The 27,999-nt window shown below is 37.6% G+C and overlaps 7 protein-coding genes across 7 annotated transcripts; 4 read left to right on the top strand and 3 right to left on the bottom strand.

The window, feature by feature from the left end:
* The first annotated feature begins 35 nt into the window (after nt 1-35).
* On the top strand, nt 36-3,595 carry LOC111494648 (thioredoxin domain-containing protein 9 homolog). Its single transcript, XM_023144623.1, has 5 exons — nt 36-250; nt 456-574; nt 666-941; nt 2,387-2,545; nt 2,626-3,595. Exons 2-5 carry the CDS (start codon nt 551-553, stop codon nt 2,806-2,808), a joined length of 642 nt encoding a protein of 213 aa, XP_023000391.1. The 5' UTR covers nt 36-250; nt 456-550; the 3' UTR covers nt 2,809-3,595.
* Nucleotides 3,596-3,612: 17 nt separating this feature from the next.
* LOC111494634 (mitochondrial arginine transporter BAC2-like) lies at nt 3,613-4,874 on the top strand. The gene is made up of 2 exons (XM_023144611.1): nt 3,613-4,084; nt 4,174-4,874. The coding sequence occupies exons 1-2, from the start codon at nt 3,851-3,853 to the stop codon at nt 4,822-4,824; spliced, it is 885 nt and encodes a 294-aa protein (XP_023000379.1). The 5' UTR covers nt 3,613-3,850; the 3' UTR covers nt 4,825-4,874.
* Nucleotides 4,875-5,354: 480 nt separating this feature from the next.
* LOC111494636 (pyridoxal 5'-phosphate synthase-like subunit PDX1.2) lies at nt 5,355-6,533 on the bottom strand. Its single transcript, XM_023144612.1, has one exon. The coding sequence runs from the start codon at nt 6,381-6,383 to the stop codon at nt 5,526-5,528; it is 858 nt and encodes a 285-aa protein (XP_023000380.1). The 5' UTR covers nt 6,384-6,533; the 3' UTR covers nt 5,355-5,525.
* Nucleotides 6,534-7,584: 1,051 nt separating this feature from the next.
* Nucleotides 7,585-12,402, top strand: LOC111494596 (kinesin-like protein KIN-13B). The gene is made up of 13 exons (XM_023144565.1): nt 7,585-7,672; nt 7,802-7,967; nt 8,294-8,512; nt 8,984-9,130; nt 9,284-9,385; nt 9,474-9,551; nt 9,627-9,708; nt 10,063-10,222; nt 10,317-10,619; nt 11,022-11,240; nt 11,341-11,695; nt 11,761-11,826; nt 11,971-12,402. Exons 2-13 carry the CDS (start codon nt 7,812-7,814, stop codon nt 12,145-12,147), a joined length of 2,064 nt encoding a protein of 687 aa, XP_023000333.1. The 5' UTR covers nt 7,585-7,672; nt 7,802-7,811; the 3' UTR covers nt 12,148-12,402.
* A 2,101-nt stretch (nt 12,403-14,503) lies between these two features.
* Nucleotides 14,504-15,551, bottom strand: LOC111494654. The gene has a single exon (XM_023144628.1). The coding sequence runs from the start codon at nt 15,281-15,283 to the stop codon at nt 14,696-14,698; it is 588 nt and encodes a 195-aa protein (XP_023000396.1). The 5' UTR covers nt 15,284-15,551; the 3' UTR covers nt 14,504-14,695.
* Nucleotides 15,552-18,336: 2,785 nt separating this feature from the next.
* LOC111494673 (60S ribosomal protein L37-3-like) lies at nt 18,337-19,442 on the top strand. Its single transcript, XM_023144645.1, has 4 exons — nt 18,337-18,423; nt 18,506-18,641; nt 18,938-19,039; nt 19,161-19,442. Exons 1-4 carry the CDS (start codon nt 18,421-18,423, stop codon nt 19,205-19,207), a joined length of 288 nt encoding a protein of 95 aa, XP_023000413.1. The 5' UTR covers nt 18,337-18,420; the 3' UTR covers nt 19,208-19,442.
* A 583-nt stretch (nt 19,443-20,025) lies between these two features.
* On the bottom strand, nt 20,026-27,140 carry LOC111494576. Its single transcript, XM_023144536.1, has 16 exons — nt 26,408-27,140; nt 25,070-25,463; nt 24,813-24,990; nt 24,550-24,689; nt 23,248-24,463; nt 23,048-23,151; nt 22,814-22,958; nt 22,396-22,464; nt 22,267-22,312; nt 21,994-22,167; nt 21,732-21,916; nt 21,286-21,365; nt 21,033-21,168; nt 20,746-20,917; nt 20,553-20,635; nt 20,026-20,463 (listed from the first exon to the last, which is right to left on the bottom strand). The coding sequence occupies exons 1-16, from the start codon at nt 26,511-26,513 to the stop codon at nt 20,326-20,328; spliced, it is 3,366 nt and encodes a 1,121-aa protein (XP_023000304.1). The 5' UTR covers nt 26,514-27,140; the 3' UTR covers nt 20,026-20,325.
* Between the last annotated feature and the right edge of the window lie 859 nt (nt 27,141-27,999).

Below are 27,999 nucleotides of genomic sequence, written 5' to 3'. Positions count from 1 at the left end.
TAATAATCGATTAATCACAACCCTCCATTCAATTTTCAAATTTCAATTTTCGCAAAAAAGGACAAGGGCTTCACTTCTAGATCTGTCCTCCTCTCCCTCTCTTCCCCCGATCTGCTTCTGGTGTGTCGTTTTCCCGTTCTTCTGTCTCCGCTCTGATCGGCGGTCGTCGTCCACCTTTCTCCGTTGATGGCCGTGACGCTGCAGCCTTACTAACTTCTTTTTGTCCATTTTGAACGTCCATCAAGCTGAGGTAAGTTATTCTCGAATACTCTTCGTTGGGTCTGGTATTGAGGCTACTTGTGTGTCTTATTACAGTCATGCAGGTTAGCTAGCTCTATGTGTGAAGACTGTGATTTTATTCTTGGTTGAGTGAATTCAGTTTTGTAAATGTAGTATGATTAACACACCATATTGCTTCCGAATCTGATATTTGAACCGTATTGGTTTTGCGACAGGTTGATTTTGCTTCAAAACTCTCGAGGCAGTTTTTCTGCAACTTCTTTACAGTTTGAACATTTTGCGAGGGAGATCGTCTTCCAACTTGTAGAAAATGGAAAATTCAAAAATTCAAGAGGCATTTTCTCGGCATCTCTACACGTAATACACAATTTCTGTTGCCATTTGTATATTGTTAATTTTTCGTTTTCTTTTTTTTTTTGTGCCAGATATTGGAGAAGCAGGTGCTGACGGTGGTGAAGGCCGTGGAGGACAAGATTGATGACGATATTGCAGCGCTAGATCGTCTGGACCTTGACGATTTAGAGGCTTTGAGGGAGCGAAGATTGCAGCAGATGAAGAGGATGGCGGAGAAGCGTAGTCGATGGATCTCCCTTGGCCATGGCGAATACTCTGAGATTCCCGTCGAGAAGGACTTCTTCTCCGTAGTCAAGGCTAGTGATCGCGTGGTCTGCCACTTTTACCGTGAAAATTGGCCCTGCAAGGTTAGGTTCTGTTAGTCACTCATCGATTGATTTAGTGTGTTAATTGGATATTCTTTTTACCTCTTAATTGTAAAAGTCGATGAATTTTCTAGCTTTTGGGAAATTGAACTTCATTCCAAGCATGTAGGACTGTTTTGCATTCTTTTCGTTTATGTTATGCCTACCAGTTAGTGCAATGATCAAATATCCAGGAATATAAGAAATGGATTTATTTATGTAATGAGACTCAAATTTTAATACCTCTGGTTTTTTGCAGCCCTTATTTAATTTGTGTCGTAATTATTAAAAAGGTTGAAGTCAATAGAAATAGGTGAAGGATGACCAAACGATTAGCTCTTTCAAATGAAAATGCTCTGGTTGAGAAGAGGTTCTAGCCCTTGTTAGTATCGTGTCCCTTGTAGTCTTTGTTCATGTGCATTTTCTCAATCATGAGTTTTTTTTCAACATACAAGCATTTTTTATCCTTCTCATGTGATCAATTCAGCCCATAGCTCTCAACTTAGTTGGAAATGATCCATGTTTAACCCTGAGGGTGTTGCCAGAGGACTCATACTGTATTTTCTGTTATTATTCCTTTACATATTTTTGCGTACACAATTTTCTTGGAAGATATTTAATATGAACCAAGATATCTCAATCATGCACTATGAACTTCAAGGAAGATTCTTGGATGGTTACAAATTTTGGGTGGGCGATAATCTAAAGTTATGATGTTTATTTAATGTATTTTAAGACTTTTATTTACTTTAAGGTTACATTTTCATAGTGGCTAATTATGGTCAGCCTCATGGAAGGTCAAGGGTTTCCATTTTGAGGCTATATAAAGCCATGTATGTTATATTTGTAAAGTAGACTTGAAAATTGTAGTAAAATGACATTTTTGCTTTTCTTTGGCCAAAAACTAAGTTTCTTTGCAATTCTATATAGTTTAGATTGCATGTTAGAATCATTCAAGCTTGACATGATTGGTCTTGTGTGTGGAGTGATTTGAATCTCAAACAAGTGTTCTTGCTTTGAGATATTTGATCAACAAGGTAATTCGAATCTTAATTTTCCTTGGATTGATTACTTACCATTTGGGCTAAGTGTTCTTACCTTTCCTTTAGCCAATGACTAAGTTTCTTTGCAATTCTATGTAATTTAGATTGCATGTTTAGAATCATTTAAGTTTGACATGATCGATCTTGCTTGTGGAGTGATTCGAATCTCAAACAAGTGTTATTGCCTTAAGATATTCAATTAACATGGTAATCTGAATCTTACTTCCCTTATAGTGATTCATTATCATTTGGTATTAGAGCTTTTCCTTGGGTTGATTCGTCGCGGTAAAATTATGTATATCTAAGTTGGACCATTAATTTAAGGCTGTTTACTTAGTTTTAAATTGTTAATTATCACTTGTAAGCCTGGGCATTTGAGAGAAATGATGCATGTTCATTTTGCAGGTTATGGACAAGCACTTGAATATCTTGGCAAAGCAACATATCGAGACTCGTTTTGTAAAGATCAATGCTGAGAAAAGTCCATTTCTGACTGAGAAGTTGAAGATAATTGTTCTTCCAACCCTTGCTCTTGTCAAAAATGCAAAAGTAGAAGACTATGTGGTATGTCTTCTATGGTAACACACCACTGATTACTGAATTATGTTTTGTGTCCTTTAACTCAACTCACGTGAATCTATCAGGTGGGATTTGATGAGCTTGGTGGAACTGACGAATTCAGCACAGAGGAATTGGAAGAGAGGTTGGCGAAATGTCAAGTCATCTTCTATGAAGGTGAATCGTCCATAAATGCATCAAAATCTAGTGCACAAACCAGGAGGAGTGTGCGGCAAAGTGCCAGAGCAGACTCATCAGATTCGGAATAAATGAACATTCCAGTTGTGGGAGGGTTACCGGGTATGCATATGCACTTGTTCTCGATAAAAATTTGAGTGACCTTAGCGTGTTGTTCATATCGTCCCTTGAAAAGCAGAAATGTGGCATGTTTGCTTGCTTTGATGCAATGGTTGCACTATTTTTAGTTCATGATATCTGTCAAGTTCTTGCAGTTGCTGTTTACTAGAAAAATTGAAGTTATTGGTTTAAAAACATGAAACCATCTTGCATACCGAAACATGGGGGGAGTCTATTGGATCGAGCAGTTACATAGTCTGTATAGATATTCCAAGGTGTAATTGCATGTGTTAGTGTTTTTTTAAATCAACTGATGGTATAACATCATTCATAAGAAATGACCAAATATCATGCTTTTGGACTTGCCCTGCGTGCTCTGCTGGTGCGTGCTATATCATTAGTGTAAAGCATGTTTTGAGTCCTTTTTAGTAACCTGTAACCATTGTTTGGGGCCCGATTCACGGTTGTTACTACTAACAGAGATCATATTTTATAAAAACGTTTCACGTTGTATATTATTTATTAAAATTTCATGTATATTAAAAATGTTATCAAATAAGATAGGTTACAAAAATAAGCTAAAGAATCTACTGAAGAAAGTGACAGCATATATAAACTGCTGGTGTGATAATATATGGTTCTGTTTATATTTTTGGAAATGGGTGTTAGGCCCTTTCATTAATTTCTACCATCTATCTCTCCTAAAATCATAACAAAACTATGGCTGTCGCTTTTAACACTCCTAAAACCATTGAAAGGAAGGAAGCCTTTCGCTATTAACACTCCTAAAACCATTAAAAGGGAAAAAATAGCTCGTTTTAAGTTTTAACTAACACTCCAAATCTATGAAAACAATAATAAAAATAAAAATAAAAAGATACAGCATGTCGGAAGCTGATTGGTCGGTCCATGGCCACGTAGTATTCTCTGTCTTCATCCTCTCATAAAACCAGCAACATCTGTGCCTTTTGCTTCGGCCGTTGTTTTGGAGGGGCGATTATATATATTGTAGTAATGGATTTCTGGCCGGAGTTTCTTGCAACCAGTTGGGGTAAAGAATTTGTCGCCGGTGGATTTGGTGGCATTGCTGGTATAGTCTCCGGCTACCCACTTGATACTCTTCGAATCAGGCAACAGCGATCCATTTCTGGTTCTGCTTTCAAAATCTTTCGTGATATTGTTGCAAACCATGGCCCTGCTGGTCTTTACAGAGGCATGGCTGCTCCCTTGGCCTCTGTCACTTTCCAGGTCGGTCTTATGATCTTATCTTCCATGCCTGTTTCTGTTCTCAATGTTCCTTCAATGGCAGATACTAATTGGTGTTTCTGCATTTACAGAATGCTGCCGTGTTTCAAATCTACGCCGTTCTTTCTCGGGCATTCAACTTCTCCCAATCCAACGGTGACCCTCCGAGCTATAAGGCTGTGGCTTTTGGAGGATTTGTCACCGGAGCTCTTCAGAGCTTCATCCTGTCGCCGGTGGAGCTGGTGAAAATCCGCCTGCAATTGCAAAGTTCTTCTTCTAACAAAGGCCCTGTGAGCGTAGCCAAACGCATCTGCAAAACAGAAGGATTGAGAGGGATTTACAGAGGACTTACCATAACCATGCTCAGAGATGCACCGGCACATGGAATCTATTTCTGGACATATGAGTTCATGAGAGAGCAGTTTCATCCTGGCTGCCGGAAGACCGGCCAAGAGAGTGTCAGCACAATGCTGTTTGCCGGAGGGCTCGCCGGAGTTGGCAGCTGGGTTGTCTGTTATCCCTTAGATGTGTTGAAGACAAGAATTCAGGGTGAGACACAAAGCTCATCTGGAAAATATAATGGAATTGTTGATTGTCTTGGCAAGAGTGTAAGAGAAGAGGGTTACAGAGTGCTGTGGCGAGGGCTGGGGACTGCGGTGGCTAGAGCATTTGTGGTTAATGGGGCCGTCTTTGCTGCATATGAGAGTACTTTGAGGTGTTTGTTTAGCAATCAAGCTCTCTGAATTGCCCACATTTCCAATGAGAATGAATTCGTTCTCGTTTTTACTTCTGATATAAATAATTTCTCTCTTATTTTTTATGTTCCTTTAGATTGAGTATGTTAGTTGTGATATCCTAATAAACACACAATGTAGTAGGACATTGCTTCAAATTTATACCAAACAATTGATCCGATATTCGCAAAACTTGCTCCTTTTGATAGTCATATAAATAAATTTGATAAATTTGGTAATTAGAGTTTATCAAATTATGCACTCAAATTTAATTTTCTCCAAACCACAGCGAGCAATCTACAATAATAATAATAAAAAATTAAAAAAATTAAAAAAAAAAAAGAGTAAATGAGAAGGTGTAGTCAAAATATTCCCCCAAAAAAGAAATATTCCCAAGGAAAAGTAACTTTTTGAATCACAAAAAATTCAATGAAACCATCATGTGCATGTAAAAAGGCCAATTTCATGAAAGGAATAGTTCTGTAATTTGATATTGAATGAAAATCATATATCTAGACTTTGCACGCTAATGAAGAAAATGTTCTAATTCGTAGCTATGTATTCTCAACAATTGGGGAAGAAGAGATTCAGAAAGCTATTGGATCTCTGGTTTGAATCTATCCGTACTGTAAGAAGAGGAATCTATCAATGTGCAGAAGAAAACGACGATTTTACTCTGTTTTGAACGATTACTCTGTTCCATCTGATTCTCATATTGCCCCAACACCAAAACTAGCCTGCGCCAGAACGCTTGGATCGTTGTAGCCCTTCACTGCCTGAACGATTCCTCTCAGTCGGTCGCAAGGTTTAGAGAACTGGAATATCTCTAATCCCACAAAGATTCCGTCACAACCTAACTGCATCATCAAAGCCGCATCGGCCGGAGTCGCAATTCCTCCGGCCGCATAATTGATCGCCGGTAACCTGCCAATTTCCTTAGTTTTCTTGACAATATCATAAGGCGCGGAGATCTTTTGCGAGAAAGCGAAAACCTCATCTTCATTCATGCTGTGTAAAAACCTAATATCAGCCATCACAGATCTCACATTACGCAACGTCTCCGTGATGTTGTTACCTGAAGAATACGCCGCCATATCTCCTTGAGTTTTGATCATTTTCGCGCCTTCCTTCACTCTCCGCAACGCCTCGCCCAGGCTTCGACATCCACAGACGAAGTACGACTCCTTAAACCTGTGCTTGTTGATGAAATGCTCCTGATCTACAGCGGAAGTTTCATCGCTCTCATCGAAATGCTTCACACCAACATTATCAAGAATCTGCGCTTCGACGAAGTGCCCTACGCGGACCTTTACGATTACCGGAATCGAAACAACACGCTTAATTTCAATGAATAGTAATGGATCAGGCATTCGCATAATGCCTATGTGAATCGGCTCGGAGAGCAAAACACAACACGCGCCGGCTTCCTCTGCAATTTTTGCTTGCTCGACATTGCTAACTTGTACAATGACTCCGCGAAGAACTCGACTTAATTCACCCTTGAAGAAACACTGATCCACTTCGCTGCCGCGGCCGGCATAGGGCGAGATTGCATTTTCCTCCGCCATTTCCAAGAATTCAAGAAAATGCAAGAATTTAATTCAAAGAAAGACACAAACAGAAAGAATGAATCAAGAGGACGAATGAAGAAGATGGTGAGAGCGTTTGATTGGATTCCGCATAGTTTCTATTTGTTAGTCAGTTGGTAGTGACTGAGAAAGATGATGGGATATTTATAGCAATGGAGGAGGTTGAAGGTGTTAGGGTGATGAAAGCAATCCATTTATAATCAATTAATACTATTTTTATTTTTAAGAGGCCTTTTGGAGAAGCACACAGTAAAATTGAGAGGTTATGTTCAAACCACCAGAGCATATATCATACCATTATAGAGTCGTCCTTCTGTTAAATTAATTCGGATGAAGATCATTGGGAATAAGTCTCATATTAGTTAATTTAGGGAATGATCCTGGGTTGATAAGTTAAAGGAATATATCTGGATTGATATGAGACCTTTTTGAGAAGCACAAACAAAAGTCATGAAAGCTCGAGAGTGGACAATATCATACTATTGTAGAGAATAGTAATTCTTAACATGGTATGAGAGTTATGCCCTAAACTTAGTCATGACAATAGAATTTTCAAATATCGAATAAAGATTGTGAACCTCGAAACTGTAGAAAAAAAGTGACTAAAGTGGACAAAATCATATTATTGTGGAGATTCATGATTCCTAACCCGTTCGTCCATAGTATTATTTTGTGAGGCATTGTTTGATTAAAATTTTAAATAATAATAAAATAAATGAAATAAAAAACCAGGTGCTAAAAAAAAAAAAATATACAGAGAGAGATTAGGTCTAAAATAAAATAAATCAATTAAAATATATGATTTGAAGTATTTTTTTAAATAAAAAAATTAAAGAAACAAAATGAAACGCATGTAATCCAATGGCTGCGTTTGAAGGATCGACACGTGGCAATCTAACACGAGCCTGGGACCCACATAATTTGAACGAGAAGGCGAGCGCGGAATGATAAGCATTTAAACTTAAAAACTTACCGGGCCCCACCACGTGGCATTTAAACTATTGGCCAAATTTCAAAATCCCCAACGTATCCCTTAAAAACGCTGCCGTTTTATTCTTCACCACCGTCCTCCTCCGCACTCTTACCGCCACTCATCGTCTCTACATCGCCCACGTGCACCGTCCTCACGCACCTGGCGCGTGTCTTTCTCTTCGAAATATTAAAGGTCACTCTCTCTGTCTGTCTTTCGCTATACTCAACCTCTCCCAAAACTTCAACCATCTGCGCTGCTCATACCCACATTCTCTTACTCTTTTTTACTTCTTTAAGTAAGCTTCCGATTCTGCGATTTGGGATTGTGGATTGTGGATTGGCTCTGATTTAAGCAACTGACTTGAATCGGATCCTAAATTTGTAATCGGTGTTTGATTCTGGGTGAAGTTTTGTTTTCGGATCAGGTCTTGAGAGATGAACGGAATGGGGAGGCAAGGCCAGAGATCTGGTGCAGCTGTGAGGAATCACCACCGGCAGTTCTCAGATGAATATTTTGACGCCTCGTCCAATGGAAGATGGCTTCAAACTGCTGGTCTTCAGTCTCTCTATTCCAATACTTCTGCTCCTCAGGTTTAAATTTCTGCTTTCTCTGAAGAGCTCGTGCTTGTTTTTGAGTTCAATCGAGTAGCTGTGTGAAAATGGATTGCATTAGTTTAGTTTCTTTTTCTATGTTTGTGTTTTCTATTGGATCCCATTTCGATTAAGAATTTGAAGTTTGTAAGTAATGCATCGCCTTGGATTTTGATTGCTTTTGGCAATCCGATAAAACTGAAATCATTTTACCTAGGACCTGCAATGATTTCTTTCTTACCTTTGTCTGTTGTTTGGTAGATGTGGGGTGTGTTTTGTATGGTGCTGTTGGTTTATTTTACCGACTTTGGTTGAAATGAAAGCAGGTCTATGGCTTTTCTGTGGGTGGGGGAGGGCAAGGCTCGGGAATGTTTAGAAATGCACAGAGAAGCTTTGGTGGGATGAATGAGTATTACATGGAGCCATCAACTCCTCCAGAAAATTCACGGCCATCAAGCCAACGCAAAAGTCGCGAGGATTCGCCGAGTGATTTCAGTCCCGGGCTCTTAGATCTGCATTCCTTTGATACTGAATTGTTGCCTGAGGTGGGATTAAACTCATTTCCACATTTCTTATCACTCTTTTGAATCTGCGATTCTTCGTTTTTTTTTTTCAAGAAATTTAGGATTCCAATGAGCGATGTGCTTGGATTTTCTGTTGAATTCTCATGAAATAACTTGAGGATCCATGAGTTTATGGATTGCTATGTTAGGCCTGCCGATCCTAAACTCTAAATGATGGTTACTCGATTCTCTGCATCTGTAGCATCAGACTTGAAAGCTACCGTTCCTTTGAATCTGATATTGAGTTATTGACCATATTGAATTAATTCTGAAGTCTGTTGTATAATTTTTCTGTATTTCGAGTTTAGTTCGATGCAATTAAAGAGACTAAAGAGATGGTAGATAGAAACTTCTAAACAACATATGTTTTGTGTCTTTTAGAGCTGAGCTCAAGTTATCTGATATATTTTGTTGAGAGGTTTGTGATGTCTCATAGTGTGTTTGTTCTTGCAGGATAGAGGCTTTGACGAATCTGAACTCTATATTTCGAACAACATCCAAATGAATAGACCTCAGGATTTGACAGAGAACAATCTCTTGAAAAGTGTGGCTGCTGCAGACAAAGAGAGAGCAAATTCTGTTGCAAAGATCAAAGTTGTTGTAAGTATTCTTCTGGATCCGCATTTGTATATGGGTGTGTTTGTACGACAATTTCAGTAAATTGTTTTTAGCAGTTTGATTTGGTGACAGATCCTTTTTAATCCCTACGTCTGTTTATTAGCTTGTTCATGTTCGTGTTCGTGTTCGTTGCAGGTGCGTAAAAGGCCTCTGAATAAAAAGGAGTTGGCGAAGAATGAGGAAGACATTGTTGAAACAACTGCTAATTATTTAACAGTTCATGAGACCAAACTCAAGGCAAGTTTCAGTTCCTAAATACTGCTTTTGTAAAGCTTCTGAATTGTAATGTCGTAATCGTTTCCCTTCTCTATGTTTGGCTAAGCAGGTCGACCTTACCGAATACGTGGAGAAGCATGAATTTGTTTTTGATGCAGTGCTGAACGAGGAGGTTTCAAATGATGAAGTAAGTGTATTACAAACGATGAAGTGATTATATACTTAGTTCAACACAAGTTCTTAGCATGTTTTTGGGATGTAGGTTTACAGGGAGACGGTGGAGCCAATTGTACCTATAATATTTCAACGAACAAAGGCGACCTGCTTTGCATATGGACAAACAGGTGATTTGCTGTTAGTTGGCCCTTGATGCTCTTGCTGGCTTGCATTGTCAAGTAATCTTAGTTGGTTTTTGTAACACCCCAAGCCCACCGCTAGCAGATATTGTCTTTTTTGGACTTTCCCTTTCGGGTTTCCCCTCAAGATTTTTACGTGTCTACTAGGAAGAGGTTTCCACACTCTTATAAAGAATGTTTCGTTCTCCTTCCTAACTGACGTGGGATCTCACTGTTTTATATTATAATAGAAATTTCTGTGTTCTTTTAGATGCCATCAAACTTGAGTTTTTGATGTCTTGCCGTTCTGCTAGCTTTAAAGTGCTGTCATGTTCTTCATCTTTAGAACTTTCTACTGTACAGGGAGTGGCAAGACTTATACCATGAAACCGCTGCCTCTGAAAGCGTCCAAGGACATTTTGAGATTGATGCACCATACATACAGGAACCAGGGATTCCACTTGTTTGTGAGCTTCTTTGAAATATATGGAGGAAAGCTTTATGATCTTCTCAATGATAGAAAGTAAGCTCTATGATCTTCTCAAGAACATTTTGAGAAGCTTTATGATCTTCTCAGTTGCTAAGCTTGTTTAGAAGCTAAAGCTTTTACTCTACAGAAAACTTTGCATGAGAGAGGATGGTAAACAACAAGTGTGCATTGTGGGTTTGCAAGAGTATAAAGTATCTGATGTGGAGACCATTGGGGAGCTCATTGAAAAAGGAAATGCCACGAGAAGTACTGGAACAACTGGTGCAAATGAAGAATCCTCTCGTTCTCATGCCATACTTCAGCTTGCTGTCAAGAATTCTGTCAGTGGCAAAGAATCAAAGCCGCCTCGCTTGGTTGGAAAACTTTCTTTTATAGATCTTGCTGGAAGTGAACGTGGTGCAGACACCACCGACAATGACAAACAGACAAGGTTTAGTTATTCCTCAATCTTCATATTTCTGCTTAAAAGGGTTTAGGGTTTAGGGTCTAGTTGTTGCCATGCATGCTTCTCCTTAAAAGGGAAACTAAACCAACCTGGTGCGTGTTGTAAGGAGTCTTGGTCTCGAGTTGAGCTGGGGCATCATTTCATTCTCGTAACGGGAGTGAGTGCACCGGTGGGGTTGGTTTGGGTTTTTTGTTTGATAGCTTTAGGATTGACCAAAACCTACAAAACCTATCCAAACATAATCGGGCGTAAATCTGAAAGTAAGAAGTGAAGTATAGAGTTCATACATTATCTTTTGTTCACTAAAATCCTGTACCAGTTGATTTCATTTCATGTATAGTATCATTTCCTGCCTGTTCAAATAAACTCTTCATAAAAATAATGCAGAATAGAAGGTGCTGAAATCAATAAAAGCTTACTTGCTTTAAAGGAATGCATACGAGCTCTTGACAATGACCAGGGCCACATTCCTTTTAGAGGCAGTAAATTAACAGAAGTTCTAAGGGACTCATTTGTTGGCAATTCACGTACTGTCATGATATCTTGTATATCACCCAGCTCTGGATCATGTGAACACACTCTCAATACCTTACGATATGCAGACAGGTAACCAATAATTCTTGTTAGGAAACTAAATTCTTGATGCATTTTTATCACTATAGACTTGTTCTTTAGATGCTTATTCTGATAGATAAGTGCCCTCCAGGGTGAAGAGCCTTTCAAAAGGAAATATTGTTAAGAAGGACACATTTTCTTCCACTTTAAACCTTAAGGAATCAACCACTGGACCCTTAACCTCAGCATTACCTTCTGGAACTATGTTCGAGAACGAACCTGCATGGGTCAGACAAAATGAAAGAGACGAGGTCGATGTATCAGAGGAGATTTTTGATCAAAGAAAGCCTTCTTGGAAGAAAAACGGGAAGCTTGAGCCATATAGAACATCTGTTGCGGTTGAAAATGTACACAACAAATACAATAACCAGCCGAAATGGAAGGACATGCCAAAGGCTGAGTCTCATAACTCAAATTCAGACGATGATTTGAATGAACTTTTGCAGGTAAAACACAATAAACTTATATCCTTTATTTCTCCAACATTTATGCATTTTCTCTTCTGTCTCAGGACGAGGAAAATTTTATAAATGCTCACAGGAGACAAGTCGAGGAAACAATGAATATTGTTAGGATGGTATGTAACTGGGCTGGTTAGCTGTATTTCTTGCTTTCATTACGAGTAGATGTAGTAGAGCTAGACGGTTGTTCGTCGAGCTATGCACTAGCGGAACGGGGAAATCATTAAGCATGTTTACTCATATGGTTTGTGATTTGGCAGGAAATGAACCTTTTAGTGGAGGCAGACCAACCGGGGAATCATCTGGATGGTTATGTATCTAGATTGAATTCAATTCTATCCCAAAAGGCTGCAGCAATCTACCAACTACAGAATCATTTGGTTCATTTCCAGAAACGTTTGAAAGAACACAATGTACTTATACCTTCATCTGAGTGATGAACTTGTGCAGAATTTCAGATGCTAGTTAGATCTAGCTCGGATACCGACATGGGGATGTTTTGTTTACAATTTTACTAATGATTTTGATGGAAGCATTCTTGGAAACTTTGATATCCAATTGAGGTGTTGGTGTGGTAATTTCCATTACATAACGATTGGAGTGCTTTTATACCTGTCTAGTTTCCCTCACAGGATACAATATTGTAAAATTGGTTACCTTATAAGAAATTTGCAATATTTTGCTTTACTAGATTTCTTTTGTATCAGTCTTTGATGTGATCAAAATCAAGCAGCCACTGTTTTCATATACCACAGATTGAAAGTTTTTCTAAATTTGTTGGATGCTCCGATGATATTGCAATTGTGCAACAAATTAGTTTATATTGTTAAGATTTAAAAGAATATTTTATCAATAATTTGACAAAAACCCAAATGTGTCGACAAACTAGAAAGATCTAAAGTCTTAATTTTTTTTATACACAAAAACGAAGGAATTTCCTTAGGCAGTAAAGCTTGGATACGCAACACGGGGGAGAACTTTTAGACCCTAAAATGCCCATTCTCAACGAGTTTCGAAGTGATCCTCATTTTCACTGCTGCCTTCTTAAGCCGAAAGAAAGCTGGGCAAGAATCTCGGTAGTACGAAGTGGAAGCAGAATCGTATCTGGCAGTGGTTCTTCGGATCGATCACAAATTCTAGGTCAGTCGTTTGGCTTCCACTACAGTTGACCTCTCTTGTTCTCCTCCCCCAGTCTTTAGCCGATATTGTTTGCTTGCTTTGGCTCGATACGTATCGTTAAAACGCGTCTGATAGGGAGATGTAGAAATGTTTCTTCCCCTCTGACAAGGCAACCTAATCCTCAACCCAACGATCCAAGCTTTTGTTTTAGCAATAACCCTTGAATCAAAATAATTAACACCTCCTTATACGAAATTTGGATCAACCAAGAGATAAGGCTAGAATTAGATTAACTCTTATGATCGAAGATCAATGTTTCATCCCATCTGATAAGGCAACTCTAATCCTCAGCCCAACGATCCAAGCTTTTGTTTTAGCAAAAACCCTTGAATCAAAGTAATTAACAGCTCCTTATACGAAATTTAGCTCACCAAGACATAAGGCTAGAATTAGATCGATCGAAGATCTAGAAGCAAGATTTGTAACCTTGTTCTAAATTGAGTCACTCCATAATCTAATCTAACTTGATCAAGGCTTGATTGAATGTCTCGGGTGCAATTCTACCACCCACAAGAATTGCTTGAAACTTCTAAATGACAAATATGATGCTCGGATTTCTAAGGGAAACGTCTCAATTTGAGATCTAAATTACATTCATTCACGAATCTGTTTTTTACATAACATATTGTGGGTATTTATAGTCTCTCGACTTTTACATAATTTATGAAATTAAACATAGTTTTTTTTTAATAAATGTTGATGTGCTTGAGTAGTTAATGCGACAGACTTGAAATCAATTGAGTTCTTTGCGCGTATGTTCGAATTTTGTTGTTGACACATTTTTTTGAATCTTCATGACATTTTTTTGAATCTTCTTGACAACCGATGTGATATCTCACAATCCACTCCCTTTGAGGGCCTAGTGTTCTTGCTCGCACATGCCAAATTTCTAACTCTGATACTATTTGTAACCGCTCAAGTCCACAACTAGCAAATGTTGTTCGTTTTGGTCCGTTACATATCGCCGTCAGCCTCACGGTTTTAAAAAACGTCTACTAGAAAGAAGTTTTCATATTCTTATAAGAAATGTTTCGTTCCCCTCTCAAATCGAGGTGAGATCTCACAATATAGGGAACCCAACGTACTCGCTGGCACACCCTTCGTGTCTAGCTGTGATACCATTTGTAACCACTCAAACCCACTGCTAGCAGATATTGTCCGTTTTGGCCCGTTACGTACCACCGTCAGCCTCACAATTTTAAAACGCAACGGTTAGGAAGAAGTTTTCGCACCCTTATTTCCGTTCACTCACCAACTAATGCTAATTTTTTAATATATATTTTATGATAGAAACTAAATTGTTGCAAAATGAAATCCTATGAACTAAATTGTAAGGTGAATCAAAATTGTCTTTTTTCTTGAACTTTTAGTGCCAATAATCCAAATCTTCATCGAGTATTATTGACAAATAATTGAAAAACAGAAACATATACTCCTGTTTGAGCATGTTCTTCCCTCTTTGGAACAGGTTTTGTATGCAGCATAACCTATTGGCTTACCAAATCAATCAAGTTTAAGATTCTTCCTCACAACACTTGCATTACCAAACAAAAAGGAAAAAAAAACGCATCAAATCAGGTAATCATAAAGGCCTAATTCTCAGACCCAAATGCAGCAGTAACAAAGTTCAAACTTTTATTGAGAACTTTTTACAGAGCTGAACAAAAACAGGCAATGAATCAGTATAACCACACAAAAGACATTCTCACCATAGGTGAATCAAAATATAGAAAAACAATCAAACCAAATTTCCAAAAAGAAAGGAAGGAAACATAGTAAAAAGATATAGCTCACTGATATGAATATCTATAACCTCCTCTTTGAGCTGTTCATACTCTTAGCAGAAGCCTCAGGAACAGAGAATTCAGAGTGTATGTCCATGAAAAACCTGTCCACAATTTCAAGATAAACAGGACTTCTTAATCGAGAGTAATAATGAATTGCTTCTTCAAGATCCAACTCTTGTTCCATATCTCCTCTATCCAACATCTCCAATTCCTTCATTTTTTGTACTAGTCCGTCACTTCTCCTACTACAGCTTTTAACATCACCTTTTCTGAAATGGGTATTTCCTTGTTTCTTCTTCTCTGTCACAGCCTTCTCTTGTCTGATCCTTGGAAGGCCTTGTTCTTCTTGTTCCTTCTTGTTTTCCTTGGATGTTCTCACACTGCCTCTGTCAATGCTTCTCTTTGCTGCTTTATGCAGTGTGGACTGCCACTCATCATAAAAATCAATGTAGATTCTCTCTGTTGGATGGGTATGCTGTGGCTGTGGGTTTCCTTTGCTGCATGGAAAGAGGAGGAAGGAAGTGGGTTTCTGCAGCTTTTGAAACCCTTTGAAGAATAAATGCTTGAAGTTTTCAAGAGTTTTGTGGATGGTTTCTCTTAGCAGCATTTGGATGTCTGCAGTGTAGTACAACAATCACAGGGCTTTGTTAACTCTCAATATGTTCACTAAATATTTCAGCAACACAGAGAAGAAAGATGGAGACAAATCATGTTTCACGCAGTTACCTAAAGACAAAGCCAGAGCAAGTAGAAGCTCCAAGTCTTGCCTTTAAGGGCGATTCTCTCTGTCTAAAAGTAGAAAATCCTAACCGCTTGAACTTTGATAATAGATAGCACGGAATCCTATGAGCTCTTGAATGCTTCGGTTTGACTACCTGTTGTGTAAAGAGCTAGGCATTAACTAAGATGCAAAGCTAAAGATGGTGGGTTTCTAAAAGTAAAATGCAATTAAATAGACCATTCAGGCATGTACCTAATTGTTGTAAAGGCAATCCCCGACCCATTAAGGACCCATTAAGGACCCATTTGGCAAATGGTCCCAGCAAAACATTAAAGAGAGATGTCCCAATGGAACAAAAATTCATACTATTCTGGTTTCAATCATGTTACAGAAAGGCTTGTTCAAATTAGCACAGTCAATTCACCATGATCATCAAAGTTTGAATGGTAGGGAGGACAATCAATACAGTAATTGAGAGAATTTTAAATTTTAAAGAGAGAAAAAGTGAGACGAGAATAATTCAAGCGTGGAAAATGGCTACCAATCAACAACATACCAATATGAACATAGCAAAGGTATAGCTCTGAATCCCGCCTCTGTTGTTAAATAGTTTCAAGAAATGAAAACTACTGTTTGTTTGTAGGCCCGTGCTGTGGATTCAGGTCCATTTTACTGAGTAGGATCGGCAGATTTTTGTTGAAACTATGGGCGCTGTGAGTTTTAGCTTTGAACAACTCCAACACATTCTGCATTAAATTTCATTCAATGCAGTTGAAAAATCATGCTCATAATTGTGTGACACTACCATTCTTCTCCGTAGATGATAGGATAAGGTGACTCACTCAAAGTCAAAAGTGTAACTGTTCAAGCTCACCACCGTTAGCATAACGCAAAAATCATAAATCAGCTGGAATTAGAAATTATAATGACCCGTAGGAACTTGGGTTTTCTTTTGTTAGAGAAACCATCAACCACATCACAGACAGACATTATTTGACAAAGGGTTAAAAAACACATTTAGTCCTAAAAAGATGACAATTTAGTACTTAAACTTTTCTTTTTGAATGGTACGGAAACTAAATTATTGCACAATTTGAAGACTAAATACTTACTTTTGCTTTAGTTGTTGTCTAGTTGGTTACCTGGAAAAAGAATCGGTAATCATGAGCTTTTGAATAACCAAACTGTTGCTTGATATGACAGCAAGATTTGGCAAAAGTTGCAGGCGAAATCATGATAATCTATTCAGTAAAAGAAAACAAATCAGAATGGTACACATTCAAACTGAAGATGTAGCATGGCATACAATAGGTGGCAGTACATCAGCAGTGAAATACATAAGGCAAAGCTAGATCTTATTACTCAATACTGACACAGCAGGACTCCCCAAAATAATGTGTATAGATCCAATGTGCTATACATCTTTGTGTACTAACACAGTTGTAATGGTTCAAGTTAACCATTAGCCGATGTTATTCTCTTTGGACTTTTCTTTTTGGACTTTTTCTCATGGTTTAAAACACGTCTACTGTAAAAAGATTTCAACACCCTATTACAAATGTTTCGTTCTCCTCTTCAACCAATGTAGAATCTCACAATTCACCCTCTTGGAGTCCCAACGTCCTCACTAGCACATCGCCCGATGTTTGGCTCTGATACCATTTGTAACGGCCCAAGACTACCGGTGGCAAATATTGTCCTCTTTGGGCTTTCTCTCAATGATGTACATGCTACTAGAGAGAAGTTTTCACACCTTTATAAGGAATAGTTCGTTCCCCTCTCCGACCAACGTAGAATCTAAAACAAACAAATGGAACAAAGTCACCCACTACTCAAATCTGTTGGTCCCATAAGAAAGATACCAATATATACTTCTATAAGTTACTGATCCTACAAATTCAATCACGAATCTCAGTTACAGGTCATTTGACCTTTCCGACTGGGACCAATTACTATAATCAAAATTACCGCTCAAAATAAGACAACAGTGAAGAAAGGGCGTTTGTGCCTTTCTGGAAGTTTGTAGGGCAATATGTATCTGTTCCCAATAATAACGACAGATTCAACATAAATTTCTATTACTTGTTCACTGTCCAATCTTTCTATTGAGTTTAAGAAACTGATGTAACCTTTGATGGATTTCACCATAATTCTCAGTTGAAGAAATGGGACCGTCTTTGATCCACTTTGGGAACTTGTCAGCTCGGTCTGAAAAACTTCTTTTTGAGGAATCAAATGCGTAATGAACATCGACCGATAAAATTGCTGCATAATCATTAATAAGTCGAATACCTCTACCTGTAATAAAGGCAAGGAAAATGGGTGTTAGATTCAGACAAAATGAAAATGAATAAGCAATGGCTTGAAAGTAGAGAACGCTTCATTATCACCAGAAATCTCACAAAATTAGGGCGGACTATTGATTCAGTGCGTGACATACAGAGCCTGATCAAGATCTCACACCGAAGCGAGATTTTGATTGGCGTAGTTAGTACATGGCACAAGGTTCGAGCATAATCACGTCACAAACTAAATGAACCAATGCGAATACTTTTTTAGTATCAGAGTCATGTCCTTAACTTAGTTAGGTTAATAGAATCTTTAAGGTCAAACAAATAAGTTAGCAGTGAATGTATAGTCAAAAAGTGACTTATTTATTATTATTATTAAAAAAAAAAAAAAAAAAAAAAAAAAAAAAAAAAAAAAAAAAAAAAAAAAAAAAAAAAACAACATGAGCCTAATATAATAATTCGTTTATTTTTAACTGAGTTGTACAAAATGGACTAAATCTGACTATGGGCCGAACGCCTTAAATATTAATTGGGCTGGAAACTTTCAAGCTTCCGATATTGGGCCGGCCCAATAACTTACCAAGGTCGTGGTGTCAAAGATTGAGCCGGCCCATCATTAATTGCCAAGCTCAAACCCTAAACGCTGTCATTCGGTCATATAAAAAAGCCATTTTCTCTTCTGGAAGCTGCAGATAGAACTTTTCCACCCTAGGGTTTCTTCGTCCTGCATCAATGGTACATCACTTTCTTCTCTGTTTCTATTTATGCTTCTGTGCAGTTGGATTCGTCGTTTCATTCTTGCTCGATTAATCTACAGGGCAAGGGTACGGGAAGTTTTGGTAAGAGGAGGAACAAGACACATACTCTCTGTGTGCGGTGCGGCCGCCGCAGCTTCCATCTCCAGAAGAGTCAGTGTTCAGCATGTGCTTTCCCTGCCGCCCGCAAGCGAAAGTGTAAGCACACTCGATGTTTCCTTTTTTTGTCACTGTACACTTTCTATAATTCGGTTTAAATCGACTATTTGACGTTTGGTTATTTTGATTCGATGTAATGCTGCCTTGAGTAACCATTGATGTGTATGGTAGTTAGTTTCTGTGTTATGTATTAAGCCTGATAAGATGGTTGAGTCTGCGAATGTGAATGAGGTTCATTTGTTAGCTGGAGTAACGTGAAGTGATCATATTGATTTTGGTTTTCCGTGGAGTTTGAATTAATCTTGATTCATCTCGTTGGCGTTGGGATTATTTAGATAACTGGAGTGTGAAGGCCATTAGGAGAAAGACAACCGGAACTGGAAGGATGAGGTACATGCGCCATGTTCCGCGTAGATTCAAGAGCGGCTTCAGAGAGGGTATGATATTGTATTTGTAATTGATTCAATTTTTTCGCACCGTTTACTGCATTTACGTACTGGGTTTCAGAATTACCTGGGTTTTCATGCCTTGAAATTGCTCTGTGTTTTTTGTCATTAGGTACCGAGGCTGCACCCAGGAACAAGGGAGCTGCAGCATCAGCTTAAGGTTTTGGAAGGAGTTCAACTTAATTTCAGTACCCAACTATAGCTTTCAGTAGGGGGGCTTTACTCGTCCGAGAATCATTTCATATAATTTTGTTTTCTAGTTTTGCCTTTTCATGATTTAGTTGAACGCGGTTTCTTTAGTATTTAATGTTTTGAAATTTGGACAAATGATGAATCTGATTATTCGTACTCTGGTACTTGTTTTTGTGCTATTTTTAGCGTGTTCTTATTCTTCCCCATCTTTCCAAGATTATTTTCAGCATGTGTTGGGAGGATAGTTGAATCACTAGATTGAATTAGTTCATTTCGAAATTGTATAAATCTTGCCTAGGAGTGGCTTCTTTTGGTTCCCCACCCCAGAAGCTCCCTATCTGAATTGATCAATTTTGTTGTCATATCTCGTTCAATGTTATCAACTAAAGCTTCATTTTCAACTTTACGTAGTCGTACTATTGTTTGATTAATAATGCAAGGTGCACACCTTGTGTGCTACATTTTATGAGCTCAAGTAACAATGGCAATTGTCGTCGTGTTCATTCTGCTGTTGAACTTGTATTTGTTATATAAACATCCAAGTTTTTTTTTACTTTCGAAAGACTTTTGACCAATTACTAAATGTTTGGTTCTTCTAGTTGTAGCACTTAAAAGCAGTCGTAGAACATTGTCTTCACAGTTCTCTAAGACATTAGTCTAGTTAGCCAGTCTTTGAATGGGTATTCTTAGTGATATCAGAGCACTAATAAGCTCATTTTAACAGTTGATATAACCATTTAGTAATTAATATTACTAAAATGTGATTCTACACCGAGGTGGTGTACCTGTAAGGAGAAAATCTGTATAGAAAACAATGGTACCAACCCGTTCGTTCACATGATTGCCAAAATTACACCAAATGTGCACAAATCTATGCCTATACAAACCACCACAATGAAAAGATATTACAGGTACAGAAAAGAAACGCATTTCAATTGTTAGTACAGTACAGCAGCCTATAAAAGGAGATAATTGCTACAATTTCCAAAAAGGGCCGTAAGCTCTGAACTTCCGAAACAAAAATGATTTTGGGGTAATACTGTGCATGTCCAAGGCTGTAACCTGTGCATGATACAAAACAATCTTTAATGTTGTAGATCGAGTTTTCCGAATTTCTCCTTTCGTTCGTGCAACTGTTTGAACACATAATTAAGCTCCGGAAACAATGTTAACAGCAGCAGCTCAATGAGGTCCAGTGCCAACAGCTTCGTGCATACACCTGACTGTAGTTGTTGCATTTCACAAACTTATGAACGAACAAGTCAATTTGATAAAAACGAGAAGCTATTGCTCATGAGAAGTATGCAAATACCTGAAGGAAGTAATACAAATCCTTGGCGCATTGCTCGTATTCCTTTCGACCAACGAGCCCCACGATAGCAGGTGGTGCATTAGCTTCAATATCAAATTTCATCATAAGTTCAAGATCATAACAGATATGTTAATGTGAAGCAACTCTAAATGCTAGTTGTTCGTGAGACGAAGAATAAGAAGTGTGAACATACTAATCATTAGGTCATACACGAACTTTGCACGACGATCAGCTTCCTGTTGTTGCAGTTCCTCAAGGGACCGAGGAGATAGGATTTCGTTCGAGTCGTTGCCGGAAGTTGAACCTTCAGATTTCGGTGGCTGCTTCGGGCGCTTGCTTATGAATACTCCATCGGGCCACAGTATCTGTTTGATTACCATTCAATACCCCTCCATCAATTAATCCGAATATGAAAGTAGAATGGAAGTATTTAACAACCTACTAAAATTTTTATTATGAAATGAAGAACAGGAGAGGTACCTGCTCAAGACGAGAGATGGCAGAAGCCATGGAAGATCCCTTGCGGAAACGCTGAATTTTCTGAATCAACCAATCCTCAAGAGCATCCCCCATTCCCAGTTGCAGCACCTGTTTTGCCACCCAAAACGCCTTTCTCCTATATTTTCAATACCACACGGGGATATTATCAACCTACCAAAATTACTAATCTACAAAAAAATATTATACAATCAATCAATCAATCAATGAAACACAAATCTTCTAAATCCAGCACCTGATCCATCCCCCATCTTGAAGCTGGAATATCACGTCCACCAAGTTAAATATCGGCATTGTCAAATTCGGCGGCACCCACTGCAATAGTATAGTTCCAAATCAAACATCACATGTTACCCCTCAATCGACTATGCTTATATAACTTACTCCTCGTTCAGATTTTTCCGTTTCATTCATTAATTAATGTTCAAACACATGGTATTTTCGACTCAATAAAATACATTTTGATGTCACTTCATCATTTTCATCAATGAAATTTAACATTTGGGGAGAGTAAGAACTCAATTGCAAAAGAACACATAACTATGAAATTCAAAATTCAAATATTTGAGGGCAGCTTAAAGAATGACACCAGATTTAGCCTACAGAAAATCAGTACAGGATTGAACATTGTATGTATAGCTACAAAGAAGCTTGAAAACAATGAAGGGAATTCAAGATTACCTCTGTAGGCAACATTGGATCAGTAGCAGCATCCAGAAGTGATTCAGAAGCCACTCCCGATCTTTCATTCTCTTTCTGGCTCTCAGTCTTCCCACAGTTTCTATTAGGCAATGTTCCATTCTCCTTCTGATTCTCAGATTTCCCGGAGTTTCTATCAGGCAATCCACTCTTCTCCGTAGTAGCATCTGAATCACTATCAGAGTTGTCAAAAACAATTTACATACTTTCTGAAAAGTTGTTTTTACTGGATAAGGGGACATGCCTTTTGTGTTCAATCTCAGGCCATTTTCCTGAAATTTAGTCTTCACCCGCAATTTAGGCTCAAAGGTTTCAGCAATTGCATGGTCTTTCCTCAGTGGTGATAACCCTTGGTTTATAGGGCTGTTCGGGTTTGAAACGCTTCTATTATCTTCATGGGGTTTATCAGCTAGATCAACTGTAACATTTTCTAACAAAAATGATATAACAGACTAGAACACAAATAAAGGGTAAATAGATTAGTCACATTCAATTATCCTAATTCAATATGGTTTACCTGAAAAGGTTTCAATGATGGAAAACGAGTTCAAGAATATGTATGTCTGCAACATATAAACATAGTTACATAAACTAAACTCCGGACAAGAGGTGCCACTGATATCCAGCAGGGAAGTAAAGATCTAACCTGGGAATCAACACTGAGAAAGTCCCAAACTTCAATAGATCCTGAAATTTTCGGGAGCTGTATAAGCCTCTGAAGAACAACAGGAAAAAAAAAAAGTTGGTCAAAAGGATTAAAAAAGGGACTTAACTATCACATAGACGAAACGACTTCCGAGAAATAAAGAGTGAAACAAATCCTCATAAAGCATAATATACTACACTCAACTCAATAGAGCTGAAAGCTGAAACATACATTAGCAACAGTACCAGAATCTCTCATCAGAAAAGAAAAAAAAAAACGAAAAACGAAGAACAAACTAGTTCATGAAAATAAATAGATCCAGTTGAAAAATCATGACTCTTTAAGCAGGAAAAAGAATGTGAGTTAAGACTGCAAAAAAAAAAAAAAAAAAAGATAATCAAGTAAGACAAGTTTGGACCTTTAAGTATTTATCAAGCAATTCACATCGTTCCTGAATAACTGGTAAATCTAATCCGGTGGAAAGAAAATGTTTCGGCGGCAAATGTAAATTGTACTCTGAAAACTCCTTCAGGCGTCTATGCAACTCCTCAAAATGGCTGAACCTACAAGAGTAAGAAAGGCAAGTGCATGCAAAAGGTTAGAAACCAATTAAGGCATTAATAAATAAACCCAGAGAGTTTGTAGTAAAAACCTTCTCTTGATGGACCAGCTATTGTAATTATTTACATCGGTGACAGATATGGAATATACAGCGAATGTTCTTGAACCACTCTTTACTATATTTGCACCCACCACCTGCATAAAAAATAAACTCGCAGCGACATCATTTATGCAAACGAAATTTCAACGTGCTCAAAGTATGAACTATTAAGATTCATTAAGAAAAAGTACCTCACATTTCAGCCTAAAGAAGGAATCGACCATCTGAGAACTATGAGTGTAATCTGTAGGAGGAACATGAGAAATTGAAGGAACACATGAAGAAGCCGCTGCTCCACTATGGATTCTTACTGAACTCTCCATATCAGAATCATCACTAGAGTCCTCGTCATTTACGGGCCCTAGTGGAGAATTTAGAATATCCTGTCCATCACCAGATATAAAGCTTGTTCTCTCAACCTCCTGCCAAACAGGCAGCTTCTCACTGTTATGGCGGGATCTTTTCCTTCCAGACTGATTCCTGGATGGCTTATTATAGTGATCTTTACCTTTACCACCTGCCTTCTTAAGTCCAGAACCATCAGAACTCTCGAGTGGGTGATGAATGTGAGAAATTCCCGCATTTCTATTGTTTTTAGTATTCCAAACTTTGGTTCCAGGAGAGTCAAGGCCTGTAACATCACTTGTTTCCTCATCTTCAGAAGTATTTCCATCTGAGTCAAGATCATTTAGGTGCATGTCATCACGACCATTGCCTTGATAATGCAACATGGTAAAGTCACTTAATGTGTTTGAATTGGTTCGACAAGATGAGCCATAAACTGTAGGCGAGTCAGTAACGCCCAAGTGAACAGTGTCATTCTTAGAGCAATTATGCTTGCCCACATTTTCTCTATCAATTGTTTTAGAGATTATCTTATCATGATTCACAGAAACTGAGACAGGTTTCCCTTGAAAGAGGCCTTGTTGGACATTCTTGTTTGATTGATTCTCATCTTTCGTTTTGTAGTTTCTCCCTTTTGCCCACATGTTTTCAAAATGCTCAGGAGCTAGGGCCTTGACCTTTCTACGAGAAAACTGATCCAACTTTTCACCCCATTCTCCAGTAGAGCTATGCCTCTGAATAGTGCTTTCTTCAACATTTTGGGATGTAGGAGGCACTGATTTCCAGGACCGGGAAGATCGAGTATCAATTGAGAGAAGTGGATCTTTTGAAAAACTGACTTTTGAGTTAAATTTTGCAGGAAAATCTGCAGGAGTGGACTGCGCATTTTTCATCTGCACCAGCTCAACACCAGCCATTGAAGGATCAAGGAACTTGGAAAGATCATCAGAGGAAACGCTCAGAGATTCATCTGTTTTGGACCCTAAATTTTCATTCAGCGATTCCATTTTCTTGGGCTTTTTCATATTTATGACCAAGGATTCTATTCTTTCGTTAATAAACCTGTTATCAAGAATTTTGAAAATATATTACAGCATCAAGCCAGAGATACATCTTAACAAAATCAAGAAAAATAGATTGGTTAATACCTTGGGCTAGCTAAGTTTAAAACTGGCCGCATTACTGCAGAAGCAAGAAGCTCCCTTGCAGTATAACGGAAGTATAAGCACTGAAGATCCTCACGCTTGAATGTGAATAAAATAAGACCATCCATCAGATGCTGCAACACCTGAGAATGTGCAAGGAAAAAAGTTCAGTAGCTATGACATAAAAAAGCAATGCAAGGTACTTCACCCTCACAAGAAAAAGTCATTGACTAAATATCATTAATAGTCAAATATAGAATCAAGACCTTATGCTGAGCTTCAGAAGAAAATAAAGCAGGGTGCAACATGTTCTCCATATCCAGGAGTCGTTTGAGTTCTGTATCTAATTGTTCAATTGTAATGGTTCCTAACTGTTTTTTCTCAATTTTTCCTTTAGTTGAACGAAAAATTTCCAAGTGTTTGCAGATGAGATTAATAAGATCCCTGCACCCAAAATTTAGTTCACTATTTTAAGCAACAAAAGATCAATCAGAAATAGAGCACAAGTACGTCCGAACTTAACCTCATCAGAAGATCAATCAGATTAATATTCCTAAAGCGTCCTGCAATTTCTCCGAGCACGCCGTTGACAATATTGATCAATTCCTCCGGACCTTCTTTATCAGGTGTTAAACGAGAATACCAAAGATCTGTCACCCATTCTGAAATTAAATGTCTAGTGAAGTGATCTATTGCATCCTCAGCAACACGTGAATTTACTTTCCTTCTCCACTCTGACTTCTTTACAACTTTAGGTAACTCAAGGGGTTCCTCCTGGGAAGTACCGTTTTCTGGCAATGGTCTACGTATGTATGTAGCAGCTTTTCTCCTCATTTCCAAATCTAAAGAGAAATAGCGGATGAGGATGATAAAAAACGCGGCTGCAGGTAAATTTACCCAAACTGAGGAGCTTGTCACTGAAACAGGAGTAAGATAGAATTATCTCCCCAAATAGAAGACAACGCAAAAGTTAGCAGCAAGAACAGTGCACATACTATCTAAAGAGTACATCTTTAAGACTACAGCTTGAGAGAGATATGATCGTCGAGCATATAATGCCATGCTACTTAGAAGATTGCAGCATAGACATATGACAGTATATCCCACCACCCGGCCTCGGGAAGGCAGAGAGAAACTAACAACGGATTAAACGAACTTTAGGTAAACCTCTTCACACAAACCTTTTTGTGCTACCTAAGGGTGTGCGTGTGACAGAAAAACTGATCTAATCATACAGATCGGCTCCCATCAGAAAGAAGAAGCTCAAACACAAATAAATAAGCATCATGCATCAATAAACTTCTCTAAGAAAACTCCACAAAACTAATTCCAATTATTATCAAATGACTCATTATCGTGTTAAGAACTATGTAATTTCAAATTCAAAACAAACGAACAAGAATTTCCATGAAAGTGCAAAAAGGAAAAGTAAACCAAACAACAAACAAGATTCAAATTATCTAGTTGAACAAGTCGGATGGTGAAATCCTCATAGACTAACCCAGTAATCTCTCTTTTTTCTCCATGCAAAACAACATAGTAAATGCTGCTTTGAAACCATAACTCAACGAAAGCAAGTTCGTAACAATGCTAATGGACTAGAATTGTATCTCCCGAAGTGAAGTAGTGCTTTTCTGAGGCATAAACTTATGGATATAATTTACAAACGATTAAAGGGGCTTGTAAGGTTCAAGTTACAACAGGTAATCCAACACAAAAGAAAAGCCATGCGCATCCAATGAGTTAGCCAGCTAAAATAGAAATCCCAAGATGGACTAACTTCAATCAGATTATAACAAAAATTAAGTAAAAAAGGTGATGGTTCATTCGCAATTGGATGAACAAAAATTCCATTTCTTACATGACATCATATACGATAAACCCACAATGGATACGACCAGAAAAAGAACCCGCTTCTTAGCTTCCTCGAGGATGTCCCGAACCGTAACCTGATTTTGGGAGCTCATTCCGCCCCAAAACACAAATCAAATTTGCACCCACGAGATATTGAAATGAGGGAAGTGAATTGAATCAAAGTAGTCACATTAAACCAACGAAGAATCGTTCGTTTTCAGATAGATGATCAGCGAAGGACCCACACCAAAAACTCAGAAACCCCCAATCGGAGATAGAAGCGATCAGAAACTGGGTAATCTCGAAATGAGGGGGGAAATAGAATAATTGTGGAAAAAAGCAAAAACGAAATCAAATCAAATGGTGAGTAATGGGTTCGGAGTCGTGGACCGATGGAATATGGGCTGCCAATGAATTCGATGTTCTTCTATTTCTCATACTCCATGGTCAGTTCCAGTTTTGCACTCCGTTGGTGATTGGGATTTGATTTTGGGTTTGGGAATTGGAAATTGGAAATTGGAAATTGGAAATTGGTAATGGAAATTCCATCCGCTTCACGGACGTTCGGGATTTTTGAGACTGGAATATCCAGATTTTTCATACTATCATCCTCTAATACTCAATTATTATTTTAGATCCATTTCTCTGTTAATTAAAACCCCTCCTACGATTCATTTAAACGTGAAAATAAAGATAAAAAATAAAAAACAAAAGAAGAACAACAACAACAAATATCAATCCCCAGAACAGAAATTAAAATTGATTTTGGAAAATTATAATAAAATAACTTTCTCAAATCTTTTAATTAAATAATTAAACCAGGTACTGTTTCTTCAGTTCAACGATGATATTCCGTAAGAAAAATAAATAATATTTTATTTAATTTTGATTATTCTTTTAATAAAAAAATTGACTGAATTTTCTATTTAGTATAATATTCAGTATGAGTGAAGTTTAAATTTAATATATATATATATATATATATATATTTTATTTTAGATTTAAAATTAATGATTATTTTTTGGAAATGTGTATAAAAAATTAATTTAGAACAAGAAAAACATTTTATTCCAAAGTTATTCCAAACACACTAATATATTAAATTTAATTCACTTGTCAACTGTCATTTCTTAACTGTACTCTCTATCATTACGAGTAGATGTCCAAATATTCTTCCATACAAATCTGCTATTATTCCCCATGAAAATGTAAATTAAATCATGATCCCAACATTTTTATTTATATATATTTTTAAATGGCAATATTATCGCTTCTTTTAAATAGAAATTTATTCGATTACTCGGTAAGAAATAATGTGTGACAGATGTTTAGGAGAATAGTTATGCGAATAAATTTTAAAAAATGATATTATTTATTTATTTATTTATTTTTCAGATGAAGACTATTCTACCCTAACGATATTATTTTGGAGTTTTTTTTTGAAAGAGAAGGAATTGTTTCACATAAAAATTCGAGAAAATATCACATTACAAAAATTAGATTTTTTAAAATTTTAAAAAACAACATAAAAAATACGAACCAAAACAACCAACTTGATCGTGAACCCTAAACACGACTAGCCAACCCAGTTCTTAAAAA

This window comes from Cucurbita maxima, unplaced genomic scaffold (genome assembly GCF_002738345.1).
Source record: "Cucurbita maxima cultivar Rimu unplaced genomic scaffold, Cmax_1.0 Cma_Scf00020, whole genome shotgun sequence".
NCBI classification, from domain to species: Eukaryota; Viridiplantae; Streptophyta; class Magnoliopsida; order Cucurbitales; family Cucurbitaceae; genus Cucurbita; species Cucurbita maxima.
The sequence above is the reverse complement of the archived record's forward strand: the minus strand, read 5'-3'. Positions and strand labels throughout refer to the sequence as shown.

Bases quoted from the DNA above. Each gene is read 5' to 3' on its own strand.
- LOC111494648 (XM_023144623.1), top strand. From the start codon at position 551: ATGGAAAATTCAAAAATTCAAGAG. The intron at 575-665 runs GCATTTTCTCGG...TTTTTGTGCCAG, and splicing joins AAAATTCAAAAATTCAAGAG to ATATTGGAGAAGCAGGTGCT. The intron at 942-2,386 runs GTTAGGTTCTGT...TTCATTTTGCAG, and splicing joins GTGAAAATTGGCCCTGCAAG to GTTATGGACAAGCACTTGAA.
- LOC111494634 (XM_023144611.1), top strand. From the start codon at position 3,851: ATGGATTTCTGGCCGGAGTTTCTTGCAACCAGTTGGGGTAAAGAATTT. The intron at 4,085-4,173 runs GTCGGTCTTATG...CTGCATTTACAG, and splicing joins TGGCCTCTGTCACTTTCCAG to AATGCTGCCGTGTTTCAAAT.
- LOC111494673 (XM_023144645.1), top strand. The intron at 18,642-18,937 runs GTAAGCACACTC...GGGATTATTTAG, and splicing joins TGCCGCCCGCAAGCGAAAGT to ATAACTGGAGTGTGAAGGCC. The intron at 19,040-19,160 runs GTATGATATTGT...TTTTGTCATTAG, and splicing joins CAAGAGCGGCTTCAGAGAGG to GTACCGAGGCTGCACCCAGG.
- LOC111494596 (XM_023144565.1), top strand. From the start codon at position 7,812: ATGAACGGAATGGGGAGGCAAGGCCAGAGATCTGGTGCAGCTGTGAGG. The intron at 9,131-9,283 runs GTAAGTATTCTT...TGTTCGTTGCAG, and splicing joins TTGCAAAGATCAAAGTTGTT to GTGCGTAAAAGGCCTCTGAA. The intron at 9,709-10,062 runs GTGATTTGCTGT...TCTACTGTACAG, and splicing joins CTTTGCATATGGACAAACAG to GGAGTGGCAAGACTTATACC.
- LOC111494576 (XM_023144536.1), bottom strand. From the start codon at position 26,513: ATGAGCTCCCAAAATCAGGTTACGGTTCGGGACATCCTCGAGGAAGCT. The intron at 25,464-26,407 runs GTAAGAAATGGA...CTCCTGTTTCAG, and splicing joins TTTATCGTATATGATGTCAT to TGACAAGCTCCTCAGTTTGG. The intron at 21,917-21,993 runs GCATGTCCCCTT...ATAGTGATTCAG, and splicing joins CCTGAGATTGAACACAAAAG to ATGCTACTACGGAGAAGAGT.
- LOC111494654 (XM_023144628.1), bottom strand. From the start codon at position 15,283: ATGCTGCTAAGAGAAACCATCCACAAAACTCTTGAAAACTTCAAGCAT.
- LOC111494636 (XM_023144612.1), bottom strand. From the start codon at position 6,383: ATGGCGGAGGAAAATGCAATCTCGCCCTATGCCGGCCGCGGCAGCGAA.